Source organism: Anabrus simplex, chromosome 7, assembly GCF_040414725.1.
Source record: "Anabrus simplex isolate iqAnaSimp1 chromosome 7, ASM4041472v1, whole genome shotgun sequence".
Classification (NCBI taxonomy): Eukaryota; Metazoa; Arthropoda; class Insecta; order Orthoptera; family Tettigoniidae; genus Anabrus; species Anabrus simplex.
This window is the reverse complement of record NC_090271.1, coordinates 341,922,062-341,947,574: the sequence shown is the minus strand read 5'-3', so window position 1 is coordinate 341,947,574 and position 25,513 is coordinate 341,922,062. Positions and strand designations below refer to the sequence as shown.

Below are 25,513 nucleotides of genomic sequence, written 5' to 3'. Positions count from 1 at the left end.
TTTCCTTTTCTATTAATTTTATCCACAAAGAATAGGTACGGAGTGAAGTGTAGGAACTGAGGAACTGTGGGTGTAGTGAAGCATTGAGGGGTATGAGGGAGGAGTTTGAGAGTTTGAGGGAGATAATTAGGATTCTCACAGAAGACAGGAAGGAAGATAGGACTCCCTCAAACAATGTACAGGTTACAGTAGGTGTAAAAGAGGGATGGGAAGGAAAGGGGGGTATTGTAGAAGACAGGTGGTCTAATTTTCTAAGGGGAAGGATACTCCAGGCTAAGGGCTCTTCACGATCAGAATTCAGGACAGGTGTCTGTGAGAAATCGGTACGAGTCACTCCAGGTAGAACAGCAGGGGAAAGATGAGGAACAGGGAACTGTTGCTGAGATGTGTGGAACTAGGAGTAAGGAAAAAGGTAGGAAAGGGAAATGTAGAGTAGAGGACAGGAAAAGACAGGTGGAACAGGGTCATGGGAGGGAGAAAAGGGAGGAGGAAGTAGCTTCTGCAGCTATGAGGAAAGACAGGGCTGACCAGGAGGGGAGGGGATCAAATGAGGTGGGTAGGGTTGAGGCTCTGGTCATGGGGGATTCCATCGTTAGACACGTGGGGAAAGTGTGTGGAGGAAAGGGAACCAGGGTAGAGTGTTATCTAGGAATTAGGTTGAGGCAGATGTTGAGGAAAGTAGAAGAGAAGGAGGAGGGGAAGGAGAAGGTGGTAGTGTTTCACGTTGGTACCAACAACATAAGGCAAGCTGGTGTAAGTACCAAACTGGGAGTGAAATTTCTAGATCCTAATGGGTGGGTAGGAGGCAGGGATCCGCGCTCAGATGACCTTCACTTAAACCGCAGTGGTACGTATAGTTAGGAAATTTGTTTGGAAGGGTAATATGGAGGTACAATCAGGGAAATGGGATGGTATAGGGAGTGGTGATAAGGGTACAGAGATCTGGAAGTCAAGTAGGGATGACATAAAAATGTTAGTGTTGAACTGTAGAAGTACTGTAAAGGAATAGAATTAGTAAGAAAATGGAAATTGCAACACCATGAAGGCATTGGTCGTTTGTGTTGATTTTCAAGATATGGAACGATGCCATGAAGCTATGTAAACGATCAAAGTTTCAGACCCATTGGATTGTTGCTACAGGTCACCCCACGTGATTGGTCGCGGAGGAATCAACTCCAGTATACGGACTCGGGTGTAGCGTAGGTGACTTGCAGTCCGTGCAGTGAAGTGTTCCCCGTCAAACATGCCTCAACAACAGAGAAGATCACGCTATCAACAACTGTCGCCATTTGAGAGGGCTTGCATAATTGGGCTGTGTGAGGCTGGATTATTGCTAAGGTCTGTCGCTGCACGTGTTGGCCGACATGCATCTACGGTACAACGTGTATGGCAGCAGTCGTCAAATGAAGGTACCCACACTCGTAGAACTGGCACAGGCCCAGCGCGACAGACAACTGTGAGAGAGGATCGCCACATCATTCGGATGGCCCGGACGGAACCCCATGCAACAGCAGCGCAAAGTCGAGCAGCAGTGGCACCCCTCGTTACACAACAAACAGTTGGTAATCGTCTGCGTGCAGCTGGCCTACAAGCCCGTGTACCTGCAGAAGGTGTTCCATTGACCCCACAACAGCGACGTGTAAGGCTGGCCTGGTGTCGAGAAAGATCGATGTGGGTCGACGAATGGCATAGGGTCACCTTTAGTGATGAATTACGCTTCTGTCCTGCCCGCAGTGATCGCCGGAATCGTGTGCGCCGACGTACCGGGGAGAAGGGCTGCCCCGATCTTATTGTCGAGAGGCACACAGGGCCAACACCAAGCATTATGGTCTGGGGAGCTATTGGTTTTAATGTGAAATCACAATTAGTGCTTGTTGAGGGCACTATGACAGCTCGACAGTACGTTGATAGGGTACTCAATCCAGTGGTTGTCCCTATGATGGCGAACATTGCAAATGGGATGTTTCAGTAGAACAATGCCCGGGTTCACACTCCACGCATCTCCAGAGAAGCTCTCCACGACATCACAACCTTAGAATGGTCAGCCAGATCCCTGGACCACAGTCCTATTGAACATGTGTGGGACATGATAGGTTGACAACTGGCCAACCGTCCTCAGCCACCCACAACTCTGGAACAACTAACCCATGCAGAGCAGCAAGCATAGGCCACAATTCCTCAGGAAGCGATCCAGGGCCTTATTGACTCCATGCCTCGACGAATTCATCAAGGTATTGCACCTCGTGGTGGGCACATCCTGTAATGATTGTTGTCCAAACTTGGGTCAGAGGGATCTGAAAGTGTAATCATTGAAACACAACCGAACATTCGACCTATATGTTCAATTGCAGCAATATAGCACCACCCCTTCTGCGTGTTGCAATTTCCATTTTCTTCAGTGTACTTACCAGATATTGTAATAGGAGTTGAATCATGGCTGAGAAATGATATAACGGATGCAGAAATAATCTCATGGAACTGGAGTGTGTATCGTATAGATAGGATACGAATGGTGGGGGGGGAATATTCAGTCTGGCGAAAGAATTTGTAAGCTACGAAAAAGTTAATGACAAACATGAAATGCTAGGTGTACGGCTCATTTCTAAAGATAATAGGCAACTTGATGTCCTTGGAGGGTACAGATCGGGAAAGGGTAGCCCTGACATGGATTCAGAATTATTTCATAAGATAATCAATCAGCTATGTGGGAAACAACATGGAAAGGAATGCGATTGTAGCGGAAGATTTGAATTTACCAAATGTCAATTGGGAAGGAAATGCCAACAACAGGAAGCATGAGCAACAAATGGCAAATAAGTTAATATGGGAAGGACAGCTGATTCAGAAAGTGATGGAACCAACTAGAGGGAAAAATATACTGGACGTAGTTTTGATAAAACCAGAGGAGCTTTATAGAGAAACCGAAGTAATAGATGGTATTAGTGATCATGAAGCTGTTTTTGTCCTAGTTAAAAATAAGTGTGATATAAAGGAAGGTCTTAAATGTTTGACTATTAGGCAGTACCATATGGCTGATAAAGCAATCTTGAGGCATTTTAAAAAAAAGTAACTATGATCGATGGAAAACGGTAAATAAACATGTAAACAAACTCTGGGATGGGTTTAAAGCAATTGTTGAAGAATGTGAAAAAAGGTTTGTACCTTTAAAGGTGGTAAGGTATGGTAAAGACCCACCTTATTATAATAAAGAAATAAAGAGACTAAGAAGAAGGTGCAGAATGGAAAGAAATAGAGTTAGAAATGGCTGTGGAAGTAAGGAGAAATTGAAGGAACTACTAGGAAATATAATCTAGCAAAGAAGGCAGCTAAGGATAACATGATGGCAAGCATAATTGGCAGTCATACAAATTTTAGTGAAAAATGGAAGGGTATGTATAGGTATTTTAAGGCAGAAACAGGTTCCAAGAAGGACATTCCAGGAATAATTAATGAACAAGGGGAGTGTGTATGTGAGGATCTTCAAAAGGCAGAAGTATTCAGTCAGCAGTATGTAAAGATTGTTGGTTACAAGGATAATGTCGAGACAGAGGAGGAGACTAAGGCTAAAGAAGTATTAAAATTTACATATGATAACAATGACATTACACTAAGATACAAAAGTTGAAAACTAGAAAAGCTGCTGGAATTGATAAGATTTATGGGGATAAACTAAAGACAATGGGTTGGGATATAGAACCATATCTGAAGTAATCGAAAGCGACTTTCAACCTATTAGGTCGTGTTACGTACATTTAGTACGTGATGAAGAGATGTTAAGTACAGAACAAAAATGGCCAACCAGTGTGCCGCACCAAGTTTCCCTTGGTGGCGCACTTCTCTGTATGTAATACATTCTTTGACCGCTATCGACCTTTCGGTCGATTTATTCCCTGGACGTGACGTATGACTCGTTTTCTCCTTGACAGAGTGCGCTTCCGGCCACCAGCCGAAGTGCCCTCTTCGTCAGTCTCGTGTCCGCCTTCTTTGAATTAAGTTCGCAGGACGGTTGTAGCCGACATGGCGGTCGAGACAACAATGTACTTTTTGAGATACGAGATCTTTGACCTGTGCCGTTTACTTTTCCTTCAGTATATTTATCTGCTTGAATGCCCGGCTCTTTATCTCGGTCGCTATTTGGTGACTACCTAATGCTCTCAGCAACGCCCGACTATTAAGGTAACCCTTTTTTTTTTTGGCTTGCTATGGTTGCGTGGGCTTATTAGTTATGTACATTTAACCGTTAATGCTGCATTTTGTCTTATTGATAGTTTTCTCTGATCTTGTGTGTTCTGTTTTTTGTGTGACTTAAACCCGTAAGGATGGAGGATGGTTTTAGTCAGTGGTGTGTTTGTTTGGCGTGTATGTGATCTGAAGTTCGAGACCTATTGCCATTTATTTTTATTCGTCGATTCTCTCATGGCCGAGCTCTTGATGCGTGACGTTGTGTTTGACGCTATGACTGGTATTCATGTTCGTCCGTGGTGAGGCGATATGAATACGTTGCAAGCGTGGTGGTTACGATGAAGCTACTGTGAATTATGTGGGGATATGCCTTGCCCTTGATGCGGCAATCCTTTGTTATTTTACGCGTCTTGTATTGAGCTCATGAGTCCATGAAAGCATTTGTCTTGCTATGCGGATCTCTCTGTGTTCGTTATGTGTCTGGACAAAACTGATTATTCTACCCGTATACATTTCTTTTGGGTCTCTATGGTGAGTGTGTACGTGTGGTTGTGCTGTATGCCTGCCTGATTAACAGCATTCTCCTTTTCTTACAGTGTTATTTTTTTAAGTATTATTTACATTTTCTTATTTTCATTCCTCAGGCTCTTTGCTGGCCTAATTATATATTTACGTTTGTTGCTTTCATTTGAATGAGTCTTCCTTCATTGTTATCATTGTTTACTCTCCTCGTAACTATGGCAGCCATATTTATTCTTTGATTTCTTTCTGGGATGCTGTTTTTTTTAAACGGGGGATTGTTGCGTGATGGATCTCTTCTCTGGGATGCTGGTCCATATACTTGGAGATGTGTGAGATGTAACGTGTATGTTTTTATTTGATGTGCGTGTAAGTTCTTCCGATGTATGTCCACTGATATTAATTCATTGCGAGGACGAATGTGTCATACGTCGCGTGTATGAAATTGTGTGGAGGAAGTAAATCGTATGTTACATGTTTGTGATTGAAAGAAGCTTGTGTGGCCATGTTTGACATCTTTTCAATCTGCCTCTTGATATGATTGGATGAATAACCTATATGATAAGTTTCTACGCATATCTCCGTGAGTAATATTTCAAGCTTGATTTTATTATTTTTGTTTGTTTATCTCTTTCACTTTATTTTCATTAATAAACCCCCATGTATTTTCACCCCGTTCTTTCATTTATCGGGAAGGGTTCTGGGTTCTTTCCGTCTCCCGCTCCTCCCTTTAGTTTAATTTGGTTCGAGTCCAGCTCCAGACTGTTTTAGTCTGTTCCAGCCCGTCCACGGCCTCGTCTCGTGAGGTAAGTTGGTAAGTATTCACGGACCTGTTGGTGTGTGTATGCGTGCGTGTGTGCGTATGTATGTGTGTGCGTATGTGCGTGTGCGTGTCTACGGTAGCAGAGTGTGTGTAAGGTATGAGTGAGTGCGGGTGTGTGGGCGGTAGATGCTATGCAGAGCGTGGTTCGTGGCTGGAAAGTTTCACCGAGGGGCTGATTCTCGGTGGAGCAGAGCTGGATTCTTTTAAAATTAAGTCCTCCTTTTTGTGTTTATACTGTGCCATGAATAAAATATATATTAATTGATGCTATTTCACAGCATACTTTCGTTAAATCTTGTGTATAACTTTGGTTGTGATTTTGTCATTGTTGACTGTTGCTCTTGCATTATTTATCTTATCTGTAAACAATGGAGAACATACAAGATAATGCGTGTGAAAATCCTCCCAGTGTTGATATGCAAAATAATTCAGGCACGTCTATGGAAGGTAATTCCATTCATTCAAACTCTGATCACAACAATGCGGGTATTGCTGTAAACAATCGCCCTAATGAGTTTATCTCTAGCATCGATGTTCATACTGTAAATCGCATTCCTCAGCCTATTGTGAGTGGGCCATCTCAATTTAATCCTGCGCTTGATGTTGTTCGAAAATGGAATTTGAAATTTTCCGGCGAAGAAAAAGGTTTCTCCGTGATCGAATTCTTAGAGAGAGTCGAAGACGTCGCTGCGTGTACTTCTATGTCCCTAGACCTATTTATCCCTGTCATCCCCGGTATGTTAGAGGGGAGTGCAAGTAAATGGTTCCGATTAAATAAATTTAAAGTCAAATGTTGGTCCGATTTCTCGAAGGAACTTAAAATTAGGTTTGGTCTATCAGACATGAATTTTGTTCTTAAACAAGAGATCCTACGGAGAACCCAAGGTCCTAACGAACCTATTGATGAGTATGCGACTGGTATCCTTACCTTGTTTAACCGTCTTGATGTTGACATTCATGAGACTGAAATATTTGATACATTTTACCGTAATTTGGCTCCTAACTACAAACTCTTCATAAAGAGATGTGAGGTAAATTGTGTGGATGATATAATCAATCTAGGGCGCGAATACGAGTCTACTCTTCAACTGAATCACTTATATCAACCCCCTCCTCCACCCGATGCCTGTTCTTTCCCTGATACCGCCTGTCGCTCTGTGTCTAAATCGGTCTCCTTTGCCCAACCGCTCTCTTCAGCGTCATGCACTGATCGTTCTGATTACCGGTCAAAACCTCCTCACTCTTTATATAAGATGGCAGGCAGTCTTCAAAATCAAAACGTACCCCGTAGGAGGACGTCTAGGTCCATTAAATGCTGGAATTGTGGAAAAGATGGGCACGTCTTCATGCAGTGTAACTCGAAGCCCCCAGTAAAATGCTGTCAGTGTGGCCTAGTTGGCGTATTTCGTGATATCTGTCCTCGATGCAATGGAAACCAGGGAAACTGATCCCGCACCCACGAGTTGGCCCGTCGTTGGTGCCCCAAACCTCTTCAAACCGCAAAGTTTGTGGTCTTCCCTTTGCGTCTCCTTGGGCCAAAATTATTTCCGGCTCGCGCTCGCTATATGCCCTTTTGGATACCGGATCCTCGAGTTCTTTCGTAAATCAGTCTGTGGTAGAAGGCATGGCTTTGAAACATCTTCGAGATAGTGAATGTTCCGCAACTTACGTGTCTGCCAATGGCCATCGTATGTGTCCCACCGGACGTGTTCGTATCCATTTCAAAATTCACAATTTTTCCTGGGACTGGAATTTTAACGTTGTTCCCGATTTGACTGTTCCCCTCATCCTTGGATCTGATTTCATGTTAGCCACCGGGTTATCTATCGATTTTATCAGCTGTTCATTTGCCTTTCGCTTTCGATCCAATGAAAACTTTCATTTCGAGGTTCCTTCTGGTAATAATCCGTTATGCCTTGTATCGAACGGCGTTCCCCTTATCGATCCATCCGATCTTTCCAATGACCAAGTCTCCGTGCTCAATGATCTTCTAAAAGATTTCCCTGAGGTACTTACTGCCAAATTAGGGTGTGCCAAAGAATTTTCGTACTGCATCGAACTGAAAGATCGTACTCCCGTCAGACACCCACCTTTCAGTTGCTCCCCTCCCAAGCTCGCCGCTATGAGAAAGTGTATCAATGAACTGCTGGAGAAAGGGGTCATTAGCCCATCAAAGTCTTCTTTTAGTAGCCCCGCCTTTCTGATTCCCAAAAAGGATGGCCAACCTCGTCTTGTGATTGACTATCGATCTTTGAATCGCAATGTTATATTCGACAGTTTCCCTCTCCCAACCATCGAATCTGCCCTGCAATCCTTCGGGAAGGCCCAGTTCTACTCTGTTTTCGACTTCAATTCTGCCTATTTCCAGATTCCTCTCGACCCTAGTTGCCGAGAATTTACGGCTTTTGCCACCCCCTTTGGCTTATATCAATTTAATAAAGTTCCCATGGGTATTTCAGTAGGCGGCCAAGCGCTGAGTCGCATTCTTGACTCCGTCTTCGGTGATTTAAAGTTCTCTTGTTTATTCTCGTATTTAGACGACGTCGTGATCTTTTCTGACACATTCGAGGAACATGTCGCTCATCTTCGCGAATTTTTCACTAGGTTGAAGAGGCACGGATTCACTGTCAATCCTGAGAAGGCATCTTTGTGTTCTAGAAGGATAAAGTTTTTAGGACATATCGTTTCCGGCTCCGGCATATCTGTTAATCCTGAGAGAGTGAAGTGCATTCGTGAATTTCCCAGACCAAAGAACCTACGAGCTGTCCGTAGATTTCTTGGCATGATTGGATTTTATTCTAGATTCATCCCCAACATTTCTGAAATTTCAGCGCCCCTGAACTCGTTGAAAAAGAAAAATGTTCGTTTCTTCTGGAGCGATGCTCAAGAGCAAGCTTTTTGCCAACTTAAAGACGCCCTCTGTCAAGCTCCCGTATTGCACAACCCTGACTTTAACGGGGAATTTGTCCTTCAGTGTGACGCTAGTGATATTGCTGTCTCTGCTGTATTGAACCAAAGACTGGAGAACGATCATCTCGCCCCCATTGCTTATTTCAGTAAGAAATTGCTCGACTCTGAAACCAGGTACTCCACGTACGAAAAAGAATGTCTGGCTGTTGTCCTTGGTGTCGAGAAATTTCACTCGTACCTCGAACACCGACATTTCTGGATTCATACTGATAACCAAGCACTATCTTGGATGGCTGCCAATGTCAAAAGGTTAGGGAGGACTGCTCGTTGGATTCTCCGACTGTCGTCTTATAATTTCACTGTTGTTCATGTAAGAGGTAAAGATAATATTGTTGCCGATTGTTTGTCGCGCATGTTTGAAGGTGGCGAGACAACTGATTACGAGATCGGGTGCAGCCCCGATAATCATCTTCCTGTCTGCATCCTTCGAAACTACCCCTTTAGTTTTACCGAATTGTCTGAATTCCAGAAGAAAGACGATGAATGTATCCGTCTATCCGATAGACTTTCGAAGAAGGAACAAGGTTGGGAATCCTTTGAAATAAAAAGGGGCCTTTTGTGTTACAAAAGTCTTCACAACCGTACTTCTAAAATTTTCGTCCCCCAGAATCTGAGACCCATGATCTTAAATTATTATCACGATTCTCATTTAGGCGCCCATCTCGGTCAGTTAAAAACCTTTCACAAAATTTCCCGGAATTATTACTGGCCGAACCTAAAAAGGGAAGTCTTCGAGTATGTCAAAACCTGTGATGTTTGCCAAAAATGTAAGCCTGCTCAGAATACTCAGATCGGTTTTCATTCCGCCGACGTTGCTAATTCTCCTGGTGAGAAACTATTCATTGATTTCTTTGGACCCCTAACTCGATCTCAATCTGGCAACGTGGGTATCTTATCTGTTATCGACGGTTTTTCTAAATTCATTTGGCTGTTCCCAGTTCGTAAAATTAATTCTAACGTCACGGTGAATTTGTTAACTAAACACATCTTCGGAGTTTTTGGTCCACCTAGGACGCTTGTCTCTGACAATTCTTCGGTCTTTACCGGCGCTAAGTTCCGTAATTTATGCTTCTCCTGGGGTATAAAACATATCCGTCTGAGCCCTCACCACCCTCAACCGAACCTTGTTGAAAGATTTCATCGAAATCTAAAAATCTGTTTGTCTGCCTTCCATTATAACACCCAATCCCTTTGGGATTGCTATCTCTCTTTTTTCAGCCTAGGTTTCAACACTGCCATGCACGAGTCCAGCCGGTTCACACCTGCCGAATTATTTTTGGGCAGGGTCCCCAACGATCCACTCTCTTTGAAATGGAATGTGGAGTATCTCTCCGAACCCTCCCGACGTCTGGATGTCCTGGAGAAATGGAAGATAGCCTCCGAGCAACTGATTAAAGCCAGAGACAGGGTGGCCCAGAGGTATAACAAGGGAAGAATGCCTGTGCCTTTCCGCGTCGGAGATCTGGTCCTGGTAAAGAGGTTCCCTGTCAGTTCTACCATGGATCACATTAGTAAAAAGCTGTGTCGAAAGTGGTCTGAGCCCAGAAGGATCACTGAGTTTCTGGGACCTGTTACGGTAAAAGTGGAGGATCTCTCCGGCCGTGTGCAATCAAAGGCGCACGTTTCCATGTTAAAAAAGTATTACTCCAGAAGTTCGTAGCATTGATTTATTTAGCACCCTTAAGATGTATTGGACTTGATAATATGGAGTTAACTTTGACTTGTTGCAAGCACGTATGCTTATATTGTTTTGTGTTTCAGGTAATGATTGCCCTGTGAGAAACACTTGTATCGTGAGGAAAAGAAACGTATTGATAGCTCGACCAAATTCCTTCGAAATCCACCCTCAGTGACTGAGAAGAGGTCGGAGTGTAATGGGATACTGTGGTCTGAACTTGTTTAATTCACTGGATTATTAATCGACAGATACATATGTTTACCTGACTTGCCATAACTCTCCTTGGAGTCAATTATCGCTCGGTGAAAGGACACTGACGCTTGCATAATTCTTAATGAATCTGTGTTTGATAACGAAAGGACGTTTATTACATTGTAGATCTTGAAAATAAGGTGTAATTATGACGTGTGCATAGATGTTTTCATATTCTGTTGTCCATTTTTAATGCCTGAAGTTATTGTTAAATTGATACGCTTAGTTATAGGGTGTGTACACACTTAGTGTTAAGTTTCGCCCGTGGTAAAATGAGCCCTTCTTGCCTGATCACCAAGTAAGGACTCATTTTCGAGGGGGTGTGGGGAAGATGTGCCGCACCAAGTTTCCCTTGGTGGCGCACTTCTCTGTATGTAATACATTCTTTGACCGCTATCGACCTTTCGGTCGATTTATTCCCTGGACGTGACGTATGACTCGTTTTCTCCTTGACAGAGTGCGCTTCCGGCCACCAGCCGAAGTGCCCTCTTCGTCAGTCTCGTGTCCGCCTTCTTTGAATTAAGTTCGCAGGACGGTTGTAGCCGACATGGCGGTCGAGACAACAATGTACTTTTTGAGATACGAGATCTTTGACCTGTGCCGTTTACTTTTCCTTCAGTATATTTATCTGCTTGAATGCCCGGCTCTTTATCTCGGTCGCTATTTGGTGACTACCTAATGCTCTCAGCAACGCCCGACTATTAAGGTAACCCTTTTTTTTTTTGGCTTGCTATGGTTGCGTGGGCTTATTAGTTATGTACATTTAACCGTTAATGCTGCATTTTGTCTTATTGATAGTTTTCTCTGATCTTGTGTGTTCTGTTTTTTGTGTGACTTAAACCCGTAAGGATGGAGGATGGTTTTAGTCAGTGGTGTGTTTGTTTGGCGTGTATGTGATCTGAAGTTCGAGACCTATTGCCATTTATTTTTATTCGTCGATTCTCTCATGGCCGAGCTCTTGATGCGTGACGTTGTGTTTGACGCTATGACTGGTATTCATGTTCGTCCGTGGTGAGGCGATATGAATACGTTGCAAGCGTGGTGGTTACGATGAAGCTACTGTGAATTATGTGGGGATATGCCTTGCCCTTGATGCGGCAATCCTTTGTTATTTTACGCGTCTTGTATTGAGCTCATGAGTCCATGAAAGCATTTGTCTTGCTATGCGGATCTCTCTGTGTTCGTTATGTGTCTGGACAAAACTGATTATTCTACCCGTATACATTTCTTTTGGGTCTCTATGGTGAGTGTGTACGTGTGGTTGTGCTGTATGCCTGCCTGATTAACAGCATTCTCCTTTTCTTACAGTGTTATTTTTTTAAGTATTATTTACATTTTCTTATTTTCATTCCTCAGGCTCTTTGCTGGCCTAATTATATATTTACGTTTGTTGCTTTCATTTGAATGAGTCTTCCTTCATTGTTATCATTGTTTACTCTCCTCGTAACTATGGCAGCCATATTTATTCTTTGATTTCTTTCTGGGATGCTGTTTTTTTTAAACGGGGGATTGTTGCGTGATGGATCTCTTCTCTGGGATGCTGGTCCATATACTTGGAGATGTGTGAGATGTAACGTGTATGTTTTTATTTGATGTGCGTGTAAGTTCTTCCGATGTATGTCCACTGATATTAATTCATTGCGAGGACGAATGTGTCATACGTCGCGTGTATGAAATTGTGTGGAGGAAGTAAATCGTATGTTACATGTTTGTGATTGAAAGAAGCTTGTGTGGCCATGTTTGACATCTTTTCAATCTGCCTCTTGATATGATTGGATGAATAACCTATATGATAAGTTTCTACGCATATCTCCGTGAGTAATATTTCAAGCTTGATTTTATTATTTTTGTTTGTTTATCTCTTTCACTTTATTTTCATTAATAAACCCCCATGTATTTTCACCCCGTTCTTTCATTTATCGGGAAGGGTTCTGGGTTCTTTCCGTCTCCCGCTCCTCCCTTTAGTTTAATTTGGTTCGAGTCCAGCTCCAGACTGTTTTAGTCTGTTCCAGCCCGTCCACGGCCTCGTCTCGTGAGGTAAGTTGGTAAGTATTCACGGACCTGTTGGTGTGTGTATGCGTGCGTGTGTGCGTATGTATGTGTGTGCGTATGTGCGTGTGCGTGTCTACGGTAGCAGAGTGTGTGTAAGGTATGAGTGAGTGCGGGTGTGTGGGCGGTAGACCAGACACCAGTGGGATCCGAACCCACAACCCCCCGATTTCGCGTCGGTTGCTCTACCAATTGAGCTATGGTAGCCTAGGCCATCTTTGTTCTGTTGGAAAGGATCTAAGCTACAGGTCTGGTACTACTACCATCACACTGTAGAGTGCGTTCAAGTTGCCCGTATTTATTTAATTATTGTTTGATCGGAGGAGCTTTACCAAATGAATGGAGAGTTGCTATAGTAGGCTCTGTGTAAAAAGGAAAGGGTAATAGACATAAAGCTGAAAATTACAGGCCAGTCAGTTTGACAAGCATTGCATGTAAGCTTTGGGAAGGCATTCTTTCTGATTATATTACACATATGAATAGTAACGCAGTAAAGGGTAACACAGTAAAGGTTTCCACCTATTCAATACTAATATGTATTTACAATATTATAAATTACATGGAACTAGTTTCGACCCACCTATGGGTCATCATCAGCCATATTAAAGCATAAACAAGTTTTGTCGAATCCTAAAACATGTTATTTTTAACTGTAATAATCTTATGGATTTATAATTTATAAAGTGAAGTGTGGTAATGAGATGAGAAATGTTAGTATGGTACAGGTGAGTAGTAATTAATAATAATACGAGGAATATATATACAAAGAAGTTTGGAACAAAGTACAAATGGGGTGCTTAGTCCTCGTACTAAAGAATACAATGTAAAATAACACATATAAACATATACACAAGTATGTACAAAGTCTGGAGAGTAAAAAGTGATACTCTTTTAATGCCGAGTCAGCTTGACACTGATCAGCTTAACTCTCTTGGTGCCAGGCGGTATTGCGAGCATCCGCCCTTTAAATTGCCAGAGCCAATCTGGTCGGCCGTTAACAATCCAGTCGGAAGTTGCCAGAGCCGATTACATCGGCCGGCTTAAAATTCTGTGATATACGTCATTTTGAGGCAACCTATAGTGACGTGCATACTTTTGTTACAACCTGTAATAAATGGGTTATACGTTATTGTGTGCCTGGCCTTGCTTTGGCAGTTCTAAGAGGGTGTTATACCTTTCACAAGAATCGTTTCCTGTGTTTACAAATACCGCTAACCGGTCAGTAAGAGATTGCTCCTTGCAGTGAGGGGATTAGTGACAGGAAAATGGCATGTTGTTTACGTGATAATTTTCCAGCAGGTATTGATGACAATAAATTAATGCAGTATTTAGAACAGTGCGAAGTTAACGCTGATGATTTATCGGATAGCGATAGGGAATTTAGTTCAGAGTAGCGACGAAATTATACCGGACACGTCTGCAAAATCACCGCAGCTAAAGAAGAGACGTTTAATTGTGTCTAACAGCACTAAAGCTACTCTGAATATGGTGGTAGATGAAACTAGTGATAACGAATATGATGATGATGTCTCAGGAGAATATTTTGTGGAAATTTATCCCAATGAACTCAACAACATTCCTCAACCTCCTGTCTCCTTCAAGGAAGTTCTTGGACCTAAACATGCCCTACCGTCTGATTCTCTGCCCATATTATACTTCAATTTACTTTTCACTTACTCTCTGCTAAACCTTATAGTCACATATAGTCCTCTATCATTACCTAAATGCCGGTCTCCGCTCGCCAAGTGTAGCGTGCCTGCCTCTCACCCGGAGGTCATGGGTTCGATTCCCGCCCAGGTCAAGAATTTTCGCCTGGTCCTGAGGGTTGGTTCGAGGTTCACTCATTTTAAGTGACCCTAAGTGATTGCAATTGAGGAGATATCTGAGGGTGAGAGGGCGACCCCGGTCTGGAAAACCAAGAATAATTACTGAGAGGATCCGTCTCACCGACCATGATTCACCTCGTAAACTGCAGGTACCGAACGGAGCAGCGGTCGCTCAGTAGGTCAAAGCAAATCACGGCTTTAGTGCCATACATTTCTTAATTTTGTAAATTCTGTTGTATTGTAAAATTATTTTTCTAATATATACTACAACCGAAAACGAGAAACTATTTTTTCTGAAAACAAAAACTATAATATCAACTATTTTTTACTTATTTAATAATTCAGAATTATTTTAATACTGTATTGTCTGCAAGTAGAAAATTTGTTGTCAGTATTTGCCAAACATCGATACATACACGCAAATTTTATCGGTGAGTAAAATTGTCTTGTGGTTTATTAGTGACATATGTTTGAATTTGAATTTTTACGTTTTTATTTTTCTCTTTCAAATTAGTTATTCTATAAAATTGTATTGAGAAATACATTATACATAATCACGTACATTCTTTTGTATCGTAAATATTTTTTCAAAGTAGATATTGAGAGAGAAAGTGCGAAAATATTTTTCCCTTCCTAAAAATAAACGTTATCGACAACTATAAATCAACAATAAAACGTCTTTGACTCTTTATATCACTCCAAACCAGTTTCTTATTCTACGTAGTCTATATGTAGAAAATTTCATGCCAGTATTTGCTATACACCGGTAGATATACGCGAATTTTAAAATACATGTATTTCCACTGAAAACGGCCTGGCACTTTATAGTAGTAGAGTGGAGGAGGAGCTCTGGCCTCTTCCAGCTGATGGGGAGCGGCCGACCAGATCGGCTCTTGGCTCCAAGAGGGTTAAGCAGAGAAATTAGGCATTTGGTGTATTAAAGCTGTGTTGACCAGCTGCGTTGTTGATTGTTGGACGTGAAGTTATTTTTGAATTTCTGGTTAAGAAGAAGGTGGATACCGTGGTTCAAATCACGGTCACTCCATGTGAGATTTGTGCTGGACAAAGCAGAGGTGGGACAGGTTTTTCTCCTGGTACTCCGGTTTTCCCTGTCATCTTTCAGTCCAGCAACACTCTCCATTATCATTTCATAGCATTTACCAGTCATTAATAATCACCTTGGGAGTGGCGACCCCATTGTAATAATAGCCTATATCTGGTTCATTAATTACATCCCTGGCCCGGTCAAGGACTGGAAAACAGGTTGTAGGTTTTCATTTCTTCTTTCAGCATACTGTATATATTGCCATGCTAGGGGCATCAGAATATTTTTTTTTTTTTTTTTTTTTGCTAGGGGCTTTACGTCGCACCGACACAGATAGGTCTTATGGCAACCTTGGGATAGGAAAGTCCTAGGAGTTGGAAGGAAGCGGCCGTGGCCTTAATTAAGGTACAGCCCCAGCATTTGCCTGGTGTGAAAATGGGAAACCACGCATCAGAATATTGTGCTAAGGTCATTGGTCTAAAGTTCTTCTGTTAATAAATAGCCCAAAATATAGAAGCAGGACGCTTGCACACAAGAAAGAACATTACAACAGAAAGAGGAACAGAAAAGAGAGGTACAATCAGAAAAATAGGAGAAATTTTAGAGCTTCACAGAAACGCTCTCCCCTCATCATCCCCAATCCTCCAGGTAACGGAATGGCAGGGGAATTAGAGAGAAAAAAATGAAAAACAAATGAAGATACAGGCAAATGACAGCAGATAAGGTGCATACACAGGGATTAACAAAAAGGTAGAGTAGCACTGATGAGACTCAATTTCTGTATTGTCCTCGAACGAGTGTCACCTCTTCTTTTTTTCTAAGCCAATAGATTCCTTCGCTAACTCACACAGAACAGTTGGAATTGTTAACCATTCTTGCTCCACGCCATTTGTGATAGTTGGATTAGATGCCAGCCACCCTGATATCGCATTCTACTGTAGAATTATTGTGAAGCAATGCAAACTTCCTTCTGGACAATGTTGAACGAAGCAGAGGCAATCTGAGTTCGCAGACAAGTAGTTTGTGATCTGTTTACAAGTCATCATTCCTAGCAGTCTTCATGATCAGAACGTCTCGTCAAATAGCAACGTAATCAGCGCTTAAAAAGTGGGTGTATCCAACTGGTGTACAAGTGGATAGGTAGTATAAAGAAAATGGTAACAGACATAAAGCTGAAAATTATAGGCCAGTCAGTCTGACATGCATTGTATGTAAGCTTTGGGAAGGCATTCTTTCTGATTATATTAGACATGTTTGTGATATTAATAACTGGTTTGATAGAAGGCAGTTTGGGTTTATGAAAGGTTATTCCAATGAAGCTCAACTTGTAGGATTCCAGCAAGATATAGCAGATATCCTGGATTCAGGAGGTCAATTGGACTGTATCGCAATTGACCTATCTAAGGCATTTGATAGGGTGGATCATGGGAGACTACTGGCAAAAATGAGTGCTATTGGACTAGACAAAAGAGTGACTGAATGGGTGGCTACATTTCTAGAAAATAGATCTCAGAGAATTAGAGTAGTGAAGTTTTATCTGACCCTGTAATAATTAAGAGGGGAATTCCTCAAGGCAGTATTATTGGACCTTTATGTTTTCTTATATACATCAATGATATGTGTAAAGAAGAGGAATCAGAGGTAAGGCTTTTTGCGTATGATGTTATTCTGTACAGAGAAATAAGTTACAAGAATGTAAGCTGCTGCAGGGTGACCTAGATAGTGTTGTGATATGGACAGCAGGCAATGGTATGATAAACGGGGTTAAAAGTCAGGTTGTGAATTTCAAAAATAGGAAAATACCTCTCAGTTTTAATTACTGCGTTGATGGGGTGAAAGTTCCTTTTGGAGATTATTGTAAGTACCTAGGTGTGTATATATAAGAAAAGATCTTCATTGGGGTAATCACATAAATAGGATTGTTAATAAAGGGTACAGATCTCTGCACATGGTTATGAGCGTATTTAGGAGTTGTAGTAAGGATGTGAAGGAGAGGGCATATAAGGCTCTGGTAAGACCCCAACTAGAGTATGGTTCCAGAGTATGGGACCCTCACCAGCATTACTTGATTCAAGAACTGCAAAAAAATTCAAAGAAAAGCAGCTCAATTTGTTCTGGGCGATTTCCGACAAAAGAGTAGCGTTACAAAAATTTTGCAAAGTTTTAATAATAAACAACCATTAAGAAATTCCATTGACTTGTGTGACATTTTGCTTAAATTTGGCGTGCGTCCAAACCAGATGATGTGTTCGTATGATGTAGTGAATATGTTCCCGAATATTCCGACAGATAAAACTGTTAATATCATTCATGATAATATTTGTAAACACAGTAATCTTAGTAAAATGGAAGTAGAAGAATTCACTAGATTGTTAAATTTCATATTAGACAATGATTACTTCTCATTTTACAATAATATTTATAAACAGAATGGATTAGCAATGGGTGACCCAATATCGGGCATCCTTGCTGACATATTTATGGCTTCAATTGAACACAATGAAATAGCAAAAATTAAAGGAATTGATTTATGGTTGAGATATGTAGATGATACATTTGTAATCATAAACAAAGATGTCACTAATAGTCAAGAAATCTTAAATAAATTAAATAAAATCGAACCTAATTTGAAATTCACGAAAGAGGGCGAAGTCGATAACTCATTGAATTTTCTAGATATAACAGTTACGCGTAAGGTTAACACTTTTGATTTCCAAATATTTAGAAAACCGATACAATCATCTACAACTATAAACAATTCTTCTTTACACCCGAGTTCACATAAACAAGCATCTTTTCACAGTCTGATTTATAGAGCACTTAGAATCCCTCTATCTCCCAAGAATTTGAAGAAAGAATTAAATTATATTAGATACCTTGCTAAACAAAATGGTTTCAAAATAGAAATGATTAACAAATTAATCAATAAAATTAAGAACAAGTTATCTACGAATCTGATACCAGAAAAGACCAAAAAAACTGAGTATGCTACATTCACTTTTAATAATCTAGCTATACACCAGATTAGTAACGTATTCAAGAAACATAATTTTAATATAGCTTTTAGAACTACTAGTACTAACCAGTCCATATTCTTTAATCATAAAAAAGTTAATTATGATAAAAATCGTTATTTGGGATCGGGAGTATACAGACTCAAATGTACTCTGTAATTTTTCATATGTTGGACAGACTGGGAGAAGTTTTATGACAAGATACATGGAACATGTTAACGCGGAAAAACATAGGAAATACTCAGCGATGAGTTTGCATATGAGGGAGACTGGTCGCAGATTTGAATCCATAGAGAAAGACTTAGCGATAATTAGAAACATACAAAAAGGGAGAAAGTTTATACGTCTATTTAGATCAGACGTACAATAAACAACAGAATCTTAATAAAACCACGGACAATAAAACTATGTTACATGAATTAACGCTGAAATTATTAAAGTCAGTTAGTTCGAATAAATTCAGGATACCTAATATATTTAATTCTTCAAACTCTAATACTGGTCCCATACCCACAGATATTAGGCCTACTTCCAGCAATACGGTTGACTCCGCCCCTTGGTCAGCCTCGTCACAATTGACTCCACCCATCCTCTCCTCCCTTCCGCACTCCCCTATTCCTTCGCCTCCGAGTTCACTGCCGCAACTGCAGCACAGTTACAACACCAGACTCAGAGCCGACAGACGGGCAGCAACCAACACAACAGTAGATAACAAGTAACAACTTCCACTTACATGTAAGTCCTCATGTTTCAATTTTATGTAAACCAAATTCTCTCCTTATGTTCAATTTCTTATTTTCCTTCTCTTACAGAAAACATTATTTCTGCATCTACTGACATTTTCTAGCAAGGTTTCAACCATTTTTATTACCTACCGGTGCTAAGGGCCACTTACAATTTTTGAACAGATGCTTCTGTCTCACTTGCTGACGAAATTTCATCAGCGGCCTTGGAAAGATTGTATTCATGACAATCAAGTTTATGCTTGTGTTCACGCCCTCATGTCGTTGGCTTTATATTATTACCACTTTGGTTTTCCACTAATATTTTATATGAACTGTTTTTAATTAGAATTTTAATAGAAGAAGTTTTAGTCTCCGACAAGATTATAGTTTAATCATAAGACAGTTTTCCATTAGCACCTTTATATATTGTATCACTTTTCACATTTTTATGTTCCGAAATTTAATAACTGACTAAACTTTTACCTTCCACTTTTTATTTAGTTGTATTGTTGATGATTGTGTTTAGGCTGAAGATGCCCTTAATTGAGCGCGAAACATGTCCCATGTAACTAAGAATCTATTTATGTAACAACTATAAGTGAAAATATAAGTATTGAATAGGTGGAACAAATTAAAACACCTTTATTATTGTTGAACTAAGTGGTATGTTCCGAGCTGTCAGTGGCGTGTAATGACATCAGTAGACGAATAAGTTTGAGTGGTGTCTTTAAAAGTAGGAAAGATCACAATATGAAGATGAAGTTGGGATTCAAGAGGAAAAATTAGGGCAAATATTCGTTTAAGGGGAGTTAGGGATTGCAATAACTTGCCAAATTTCCAATTTCTTTGCGGTCATGTAAGAAAAGGCTAGGAAAACAACAGACAGGGAATTTGCCACCTGGACGACTGCCCTAAATGTAGATCAGTAGTGATTGACTGAAAACTGAGCATTAGTGATGAACAATTCATGCTCTGCGCAAGCCAAGGAACAGCAGCCTATTGGTGTTGCATTTTCCAATACCATGTTTGCCCACCGCGTTTTCAAACCAGTGTCAACTATTCTTTTTCTCTAAGCTTGTAGATTCCTTCGCTGACTTGCAGAACATTTTTCTTCCTTTTTTACAATTTGCTTTACGTCACACCAACACAGATACGTCTTACAAATTATAAATCTCATTTTTGGATCTGCATTGAGCAACTTCTATTTTTCACTTACATTTTTTTTTTATGAATAGTCCACCTTTTCAATACAATGTGGTTTTTATTTAGATAAAAACTTTACATTATTAATGTTTTCAAGGGACATGTTTTGCCCACATTTTGGGCATCATCAGCCATAGTTCCTATACTTAATGATCAAAAATATCCAGAATCCTGTGTATTTGTATCCTGATAAAATATTTAACACTAACATGCTACCTTGGATGTTAAAAAAAAATTTTTTTTGCAAAGATATATGATTTATGTAGACATTTGGCTATTTTTTTATTATTCTGACTCGTGGAATATGCAAAAACAATGATAATAAGTACAATCATTCTGTTAAAAAGTAAGTTTACACTTAATGAACATTTAATAAAACCAAGTTGCTATGTTTGTATTTTATTAAAAGACATTGGCTGGTTTAATTATGCAGTCTTCAAAATGCCAGCCGCAAGAGAGGCGAGCCAGCTCGATTCCCCATTTACACCTCAATTAACACACTCTCCATTACTAAGACATACATTTTCTCTCATTGCAGACTCTCAATCAACTAACATCAATCTTGAAATTGAAGTTACAAGATTCCAACATTTTGACATTAACAACTTTGAGAGTCCCCTATTCGAACCTCTATAGTGACAAGTGGCATGTTAATCCACAACTGCAACAAGACAGACAACATTCTAATAGAACTGATTATTCCATAAATAAGCTTACTAAAGTTAAGTCATAAGGTGACACCCAGATTCGACAACATTTCTAATGGGAGTATGAAAATTGTGACCTCAAGATTACGTATTCAATCAACCAAGGAATAATACGCCGTTTGGACAGTAAAGACTGCTCAATCAAACCAGCCAATGTCTTGATAAGATATAAAATATAGCAATTTGGTTTTAATGAATGCTTACTTTTTTAACAGAATAATTGTACTTATCGTTTCTGATCATTCCACCAGCCAGAATAATAAAAAAATAGCCAGATGTCTACATAAATCATATATCTATGCAAAAACATTTTTTTTTAAACATCCAACATAGCATGTTAGTTTTAAAGATTTTATCAGGATACAAATACCCAGGATTCTGGATATTTTTGATCATTGAGTATAGGAACTATGGCTGATGATGCCCAAAATGTGGGCGAAACATGTCCCGTGAAAACATTAATAATGTAAAGATTTTATGCAAATGAAAACCTATTGTATTGAAAAGTTGGATCATTCATAAAAAAGTTTTACATGAAAAAAACAAAAACAAAAGAGAAGAGATAGGTATTACGGCAATGATGGGACAGGAAAGGGCTAGGAGTGGGAAGAATTTGGCTGTGACGTTAAGGTACATCCCCAGCATTTGCCTAGTGTGAAAATAGGAAACCATGGAAAAACATCTTCAGGGCTGCTGACAGTTCAAAGCCACCATCGCCCGGATACAAGCTCACAGCCGGTTACAATTGTTGACCCTTCTTGCTCCACATCATTTGTGATAGTTGATATAGATGTTTATTCCCATAGGGAGCCAGAAATATTTGTCCCAAATGAGTAAACATATAATACCAATATAAATGGTCCGTTATTAGAAATTACAAATTTTCTACCTAACTCATTCCTGGTTGCCAGCATTTGGGCTCATCAGTTGGTACCTAGCACACCTACCAAGACGCTGGCTAGTGCATAGCGTGGAGGCCACTGTGTAGGCTAACTGTAACCACAAGCAGCACCAAAAATAAAATAAAATAAAATAAAATAAAAAATCAAATCAAATGAAATCAAATCAAATAAAAAATTAATTAATTAAATAATTAAATAAATAAATAAATAAATGTCCAATAACGGACCATTTATACTGGTATTATAAATTTACTCATTCGGGACAAATATTTCAGGTTCCCTATGGGAATCAACATCTTTATCATCTGATGGCCAGGCAGGCATCAATTTTATGTACTTTAATGGGACAAAGTCTGTCATAGTGCATTGGCACTGCTGGTGGCTCCAAGTAGCCTACGCAGTGGCCTCCACGGTATGCACTAGCCATGCGTCTTGGTGGGCGTGCTATCTACCAACTGATGAGCCCAAGTTAGCACACTGGGGCGAAACGCTGGCAACCAGGAATGAGTTAGCTAGAAAATTTGCAAGTCCAATAACGGACCACTTATATTAGTATTTGTGATAGTTGGATTAGATACCAGCCGCTCCGATATCGCACTCTAGAATTATTGCAGCAATCTACATACACAAAAGCTTGCAGATGTCGCTGAGCGATGCAGAGGCAATTTAAAGTGAGAAGAGAATCCGGCCAAACAATAACAATTTGTCCTTGGATAATCTGCCACTGAGAGTGCTTAGATGGTGATAGAAGTCGTTCTTAACATCTTGATCAGCATCTTAAGTGAGGGTATATGACGAGATGAGTGTGGTAAAATCTCCAGTGTGTGGTATACGAAGAGTCACAAGTCCTTCACTGATTGCTGTGGGACTGAGTTGGAAGGCGTTTACCAGTTATGTCTTTATGGAAATCCAAACACCATATATGCAAGTCTCACCTTCCTCCCTAAAGATGTAACTCAACTGCTTTTCCATCACCAGACAATATAGTTTGTCGGGCAGCAACGACAATGTCCAATTTAGTGAATCATGAGTGCTGTTTGTCTTTCAGGTCTGTCACTGTTAGTTATATCAAAGAGTGTTTTAGTATTCTACATCCCAGTTGTCACAGATTGACAATTACTTTTCTGACCGAAAGTGGAAGCAAAAATACCACCTTCAGGAAATTGAAATAATAGGGATAATGGTCGGAGCTCGCGGTACCATACCTCGTCACTTCGTCGCCACATGGAAGCGCTTCCAACTCCCAACGAAGCTCATCCCGGAAATCGCGACCCTCATCCTCCGAGCCTCCATCAAGATCATGAGGCACCACCTCTACAGCTAATTTTGAATTTTCTTTTATTAATACATACGTACATAAAATTGATATGTTTTACCTTGTTCTTAGCGGCAGCCTGTAAATACAGGAGGTCTTTCCAAAATAAATGGAAATTATATATAAATAAGCCTGCCCAGCCACAGGACTGAATCCTGAGTAGTCACAGTCACACATCTGCCGACAATGTGAAGGTCCAGACTAGAAGCTCTCAGCTTCACCCAACACTTACTCTTACCTTCCTTAACCCATTCCTGCTGGAATTCAGAGAGTGAGAGAAAATATTCAGGAAAAGTGCCACTGGTATGAATTTGTTTAAAGTGGATCCCAACCTGTCAGGAAACCCAATGGAGAAATGAGGAGAGACACCAGATGAATCCTGATGGGACCTCAAATGAAGTACCACCATCCACAACAGGGAGTAGCGATAAACATTCAACCATGAAACAACCAGGTGGGCGCAGATGCCTAAATGAGGCACCCTCTCGTGGTATGGGAATTGAGGTCGAATAACTTGCATCCCCAAGAAACCCTTATTATGAGAAGAAAAAGAAAAAAAAGATATCAGCCTGAGAAAATAGAGGATTTTTGGCAGGAAATTGGTTATCAGATGCTAGAACATAAGAGCCCTGCATCAAACAAGAAAATTGAAGCAGATCTGTCGAGAGATGATCAAATGAAAAATGCTGGTCAGATCTGGAGACACTAGCCAGGAATTGGGACCATGAAAAGACCTTTGTTGCATACCTTTGCTCTGAAAGGAAGTCAAATAAGTTAACTTGCTGGGGAGAGACCCACACACTATAATCTCGGAGCCAAATCCTGCAGCACATATGAAATTAGACATACAGGATTGAACACTGAGACTGCAACACACTGCCACAGACTCAATATAGTTGAGATGCACCTTCTGGCGTGAACACCTCTGCTTCCACAACTGTCAGCAGATTAGCATCCTCCGTCAGTTTTGCTGTTGGGCAAAAAGCTTGATTGTCATCTGCTCCAGCGAGGAGGCCATCACCCCAACACACTGTGTCGAGTACCTGGCAGCCAGACAAGAGTAGTGGACAGGCAGGTAATGAAGAAGAACGGTTTTAGACCTATCTAGTCGCTTGATTCTATCCTTCAATTAGCTAGACAACTGTTTCAGCTGAAATACAAAAATATATATGAGATATCAGAGTTTCAGAGTCTGCTCTATTTTAGATCAGGTCGTACCTAACATCAGGCCAAATCTACTCCAAATCCTAATACAAATAAAACCACCACTGATCAAATATTTTAATTAAACATAGATTCTTTTCATAGCTTCCTTTATAAGAAAACATATGAACATAGTACTGTTTGAGGGAATAAATCAGCATTTAATATAAAAATAGTTTTCAGCCAAACAAAGACGGTACCTGAGATCGTGCAAACTGACGATAGAGGTAAACACCACCAATGATCCCAATGCTCATAACCAACAAAGCTGTTAAAAATAGACACACAGTTGTTGCTGTTGATACTCTGCGAGCTCGGCTTCTCAGTATGAAGTACTGCGGCTCAGTAGAAGCTTCTAAGTCTACTTTTGCGGTCTAAAAAAAAAAAAAAAAATTTATAAACATTGTAAAATCACACTTTATAATATAACTAACCAGAAAACAAAACAATGAAACTTTCAACAATATTCACTGCAAAGAGTACAAAATTAATAAGACCACTTCTTAATAACAAATGTACTGAGGGAGAAGGGAGTAAAGATCTGTTGTAGTCTACAGTGAAGTTTTTAAAAGGAACAAATATGGAGAACAAAGAAAAATGATCATTTTTTGCATAAAAACTGGAAAAATCTGACAAGAAGAGGGAGTTTAAGGTGTGGCAGGCTACAAGTGCTGGTGAGGATAAGGAAGCAGGAATTTGCCACAAGAGCGTGGCAAGAGAAAGCAGATGAAGAGCTGCACCACGGACCAGAAATAGCAGATCAAGATAAGATTTTTAGAATTGTCAGAAACAGAAGAAATAATACAAAAAAAAATCTACTCATGAAATACAGCAGAGACAGTATTGGAAAATTTCTTACTTCTGACAAAGAAATCTGCATGCACTAGTACAAGTACTACTGTTACATACCAAATGAGGAGTTCCCTGTACATGGAAATGTAGTTGAAAAGCACCAGCTGTCTAGGTTCCCACTGCAGTCACTCACAATCCTGCAACTCATTTACTACTCAATACTGTATTAACACAATGTGGACCGGTCCCGAGTTATCTCGTGTTAGCAGCAGAGTGATATCTTTTGAGATATACCAGAACTATTTGGA

General features: G+C 40.3%; 1 protein-coding gene across 2 annotated transcripts in view; it reads right to left on the bottom strand.

Annotated features, from left to right (window-relative positions):
* The window catches only part of LOC136877635 (integral membrane protein 2C), a 113,939-nt gene that overhangs the window by 54,544 nt on the left and 33,882 nt on the right, over window positions 1-25,513 (bottom strand). For both annotated transcript variants that reach the window (XM_067151825.2, XM_067151826.2), the window contains exon 2: window positions 24,614-24,787. In XM_067151825.2, coding sequence (XP_067007926.1) covers window positions 24,614-24,787 — 174 coding nt within the window. The remainder of the gene's footprint in view (window positions 1-24,613; window positions 24,788-25,513) is intronic.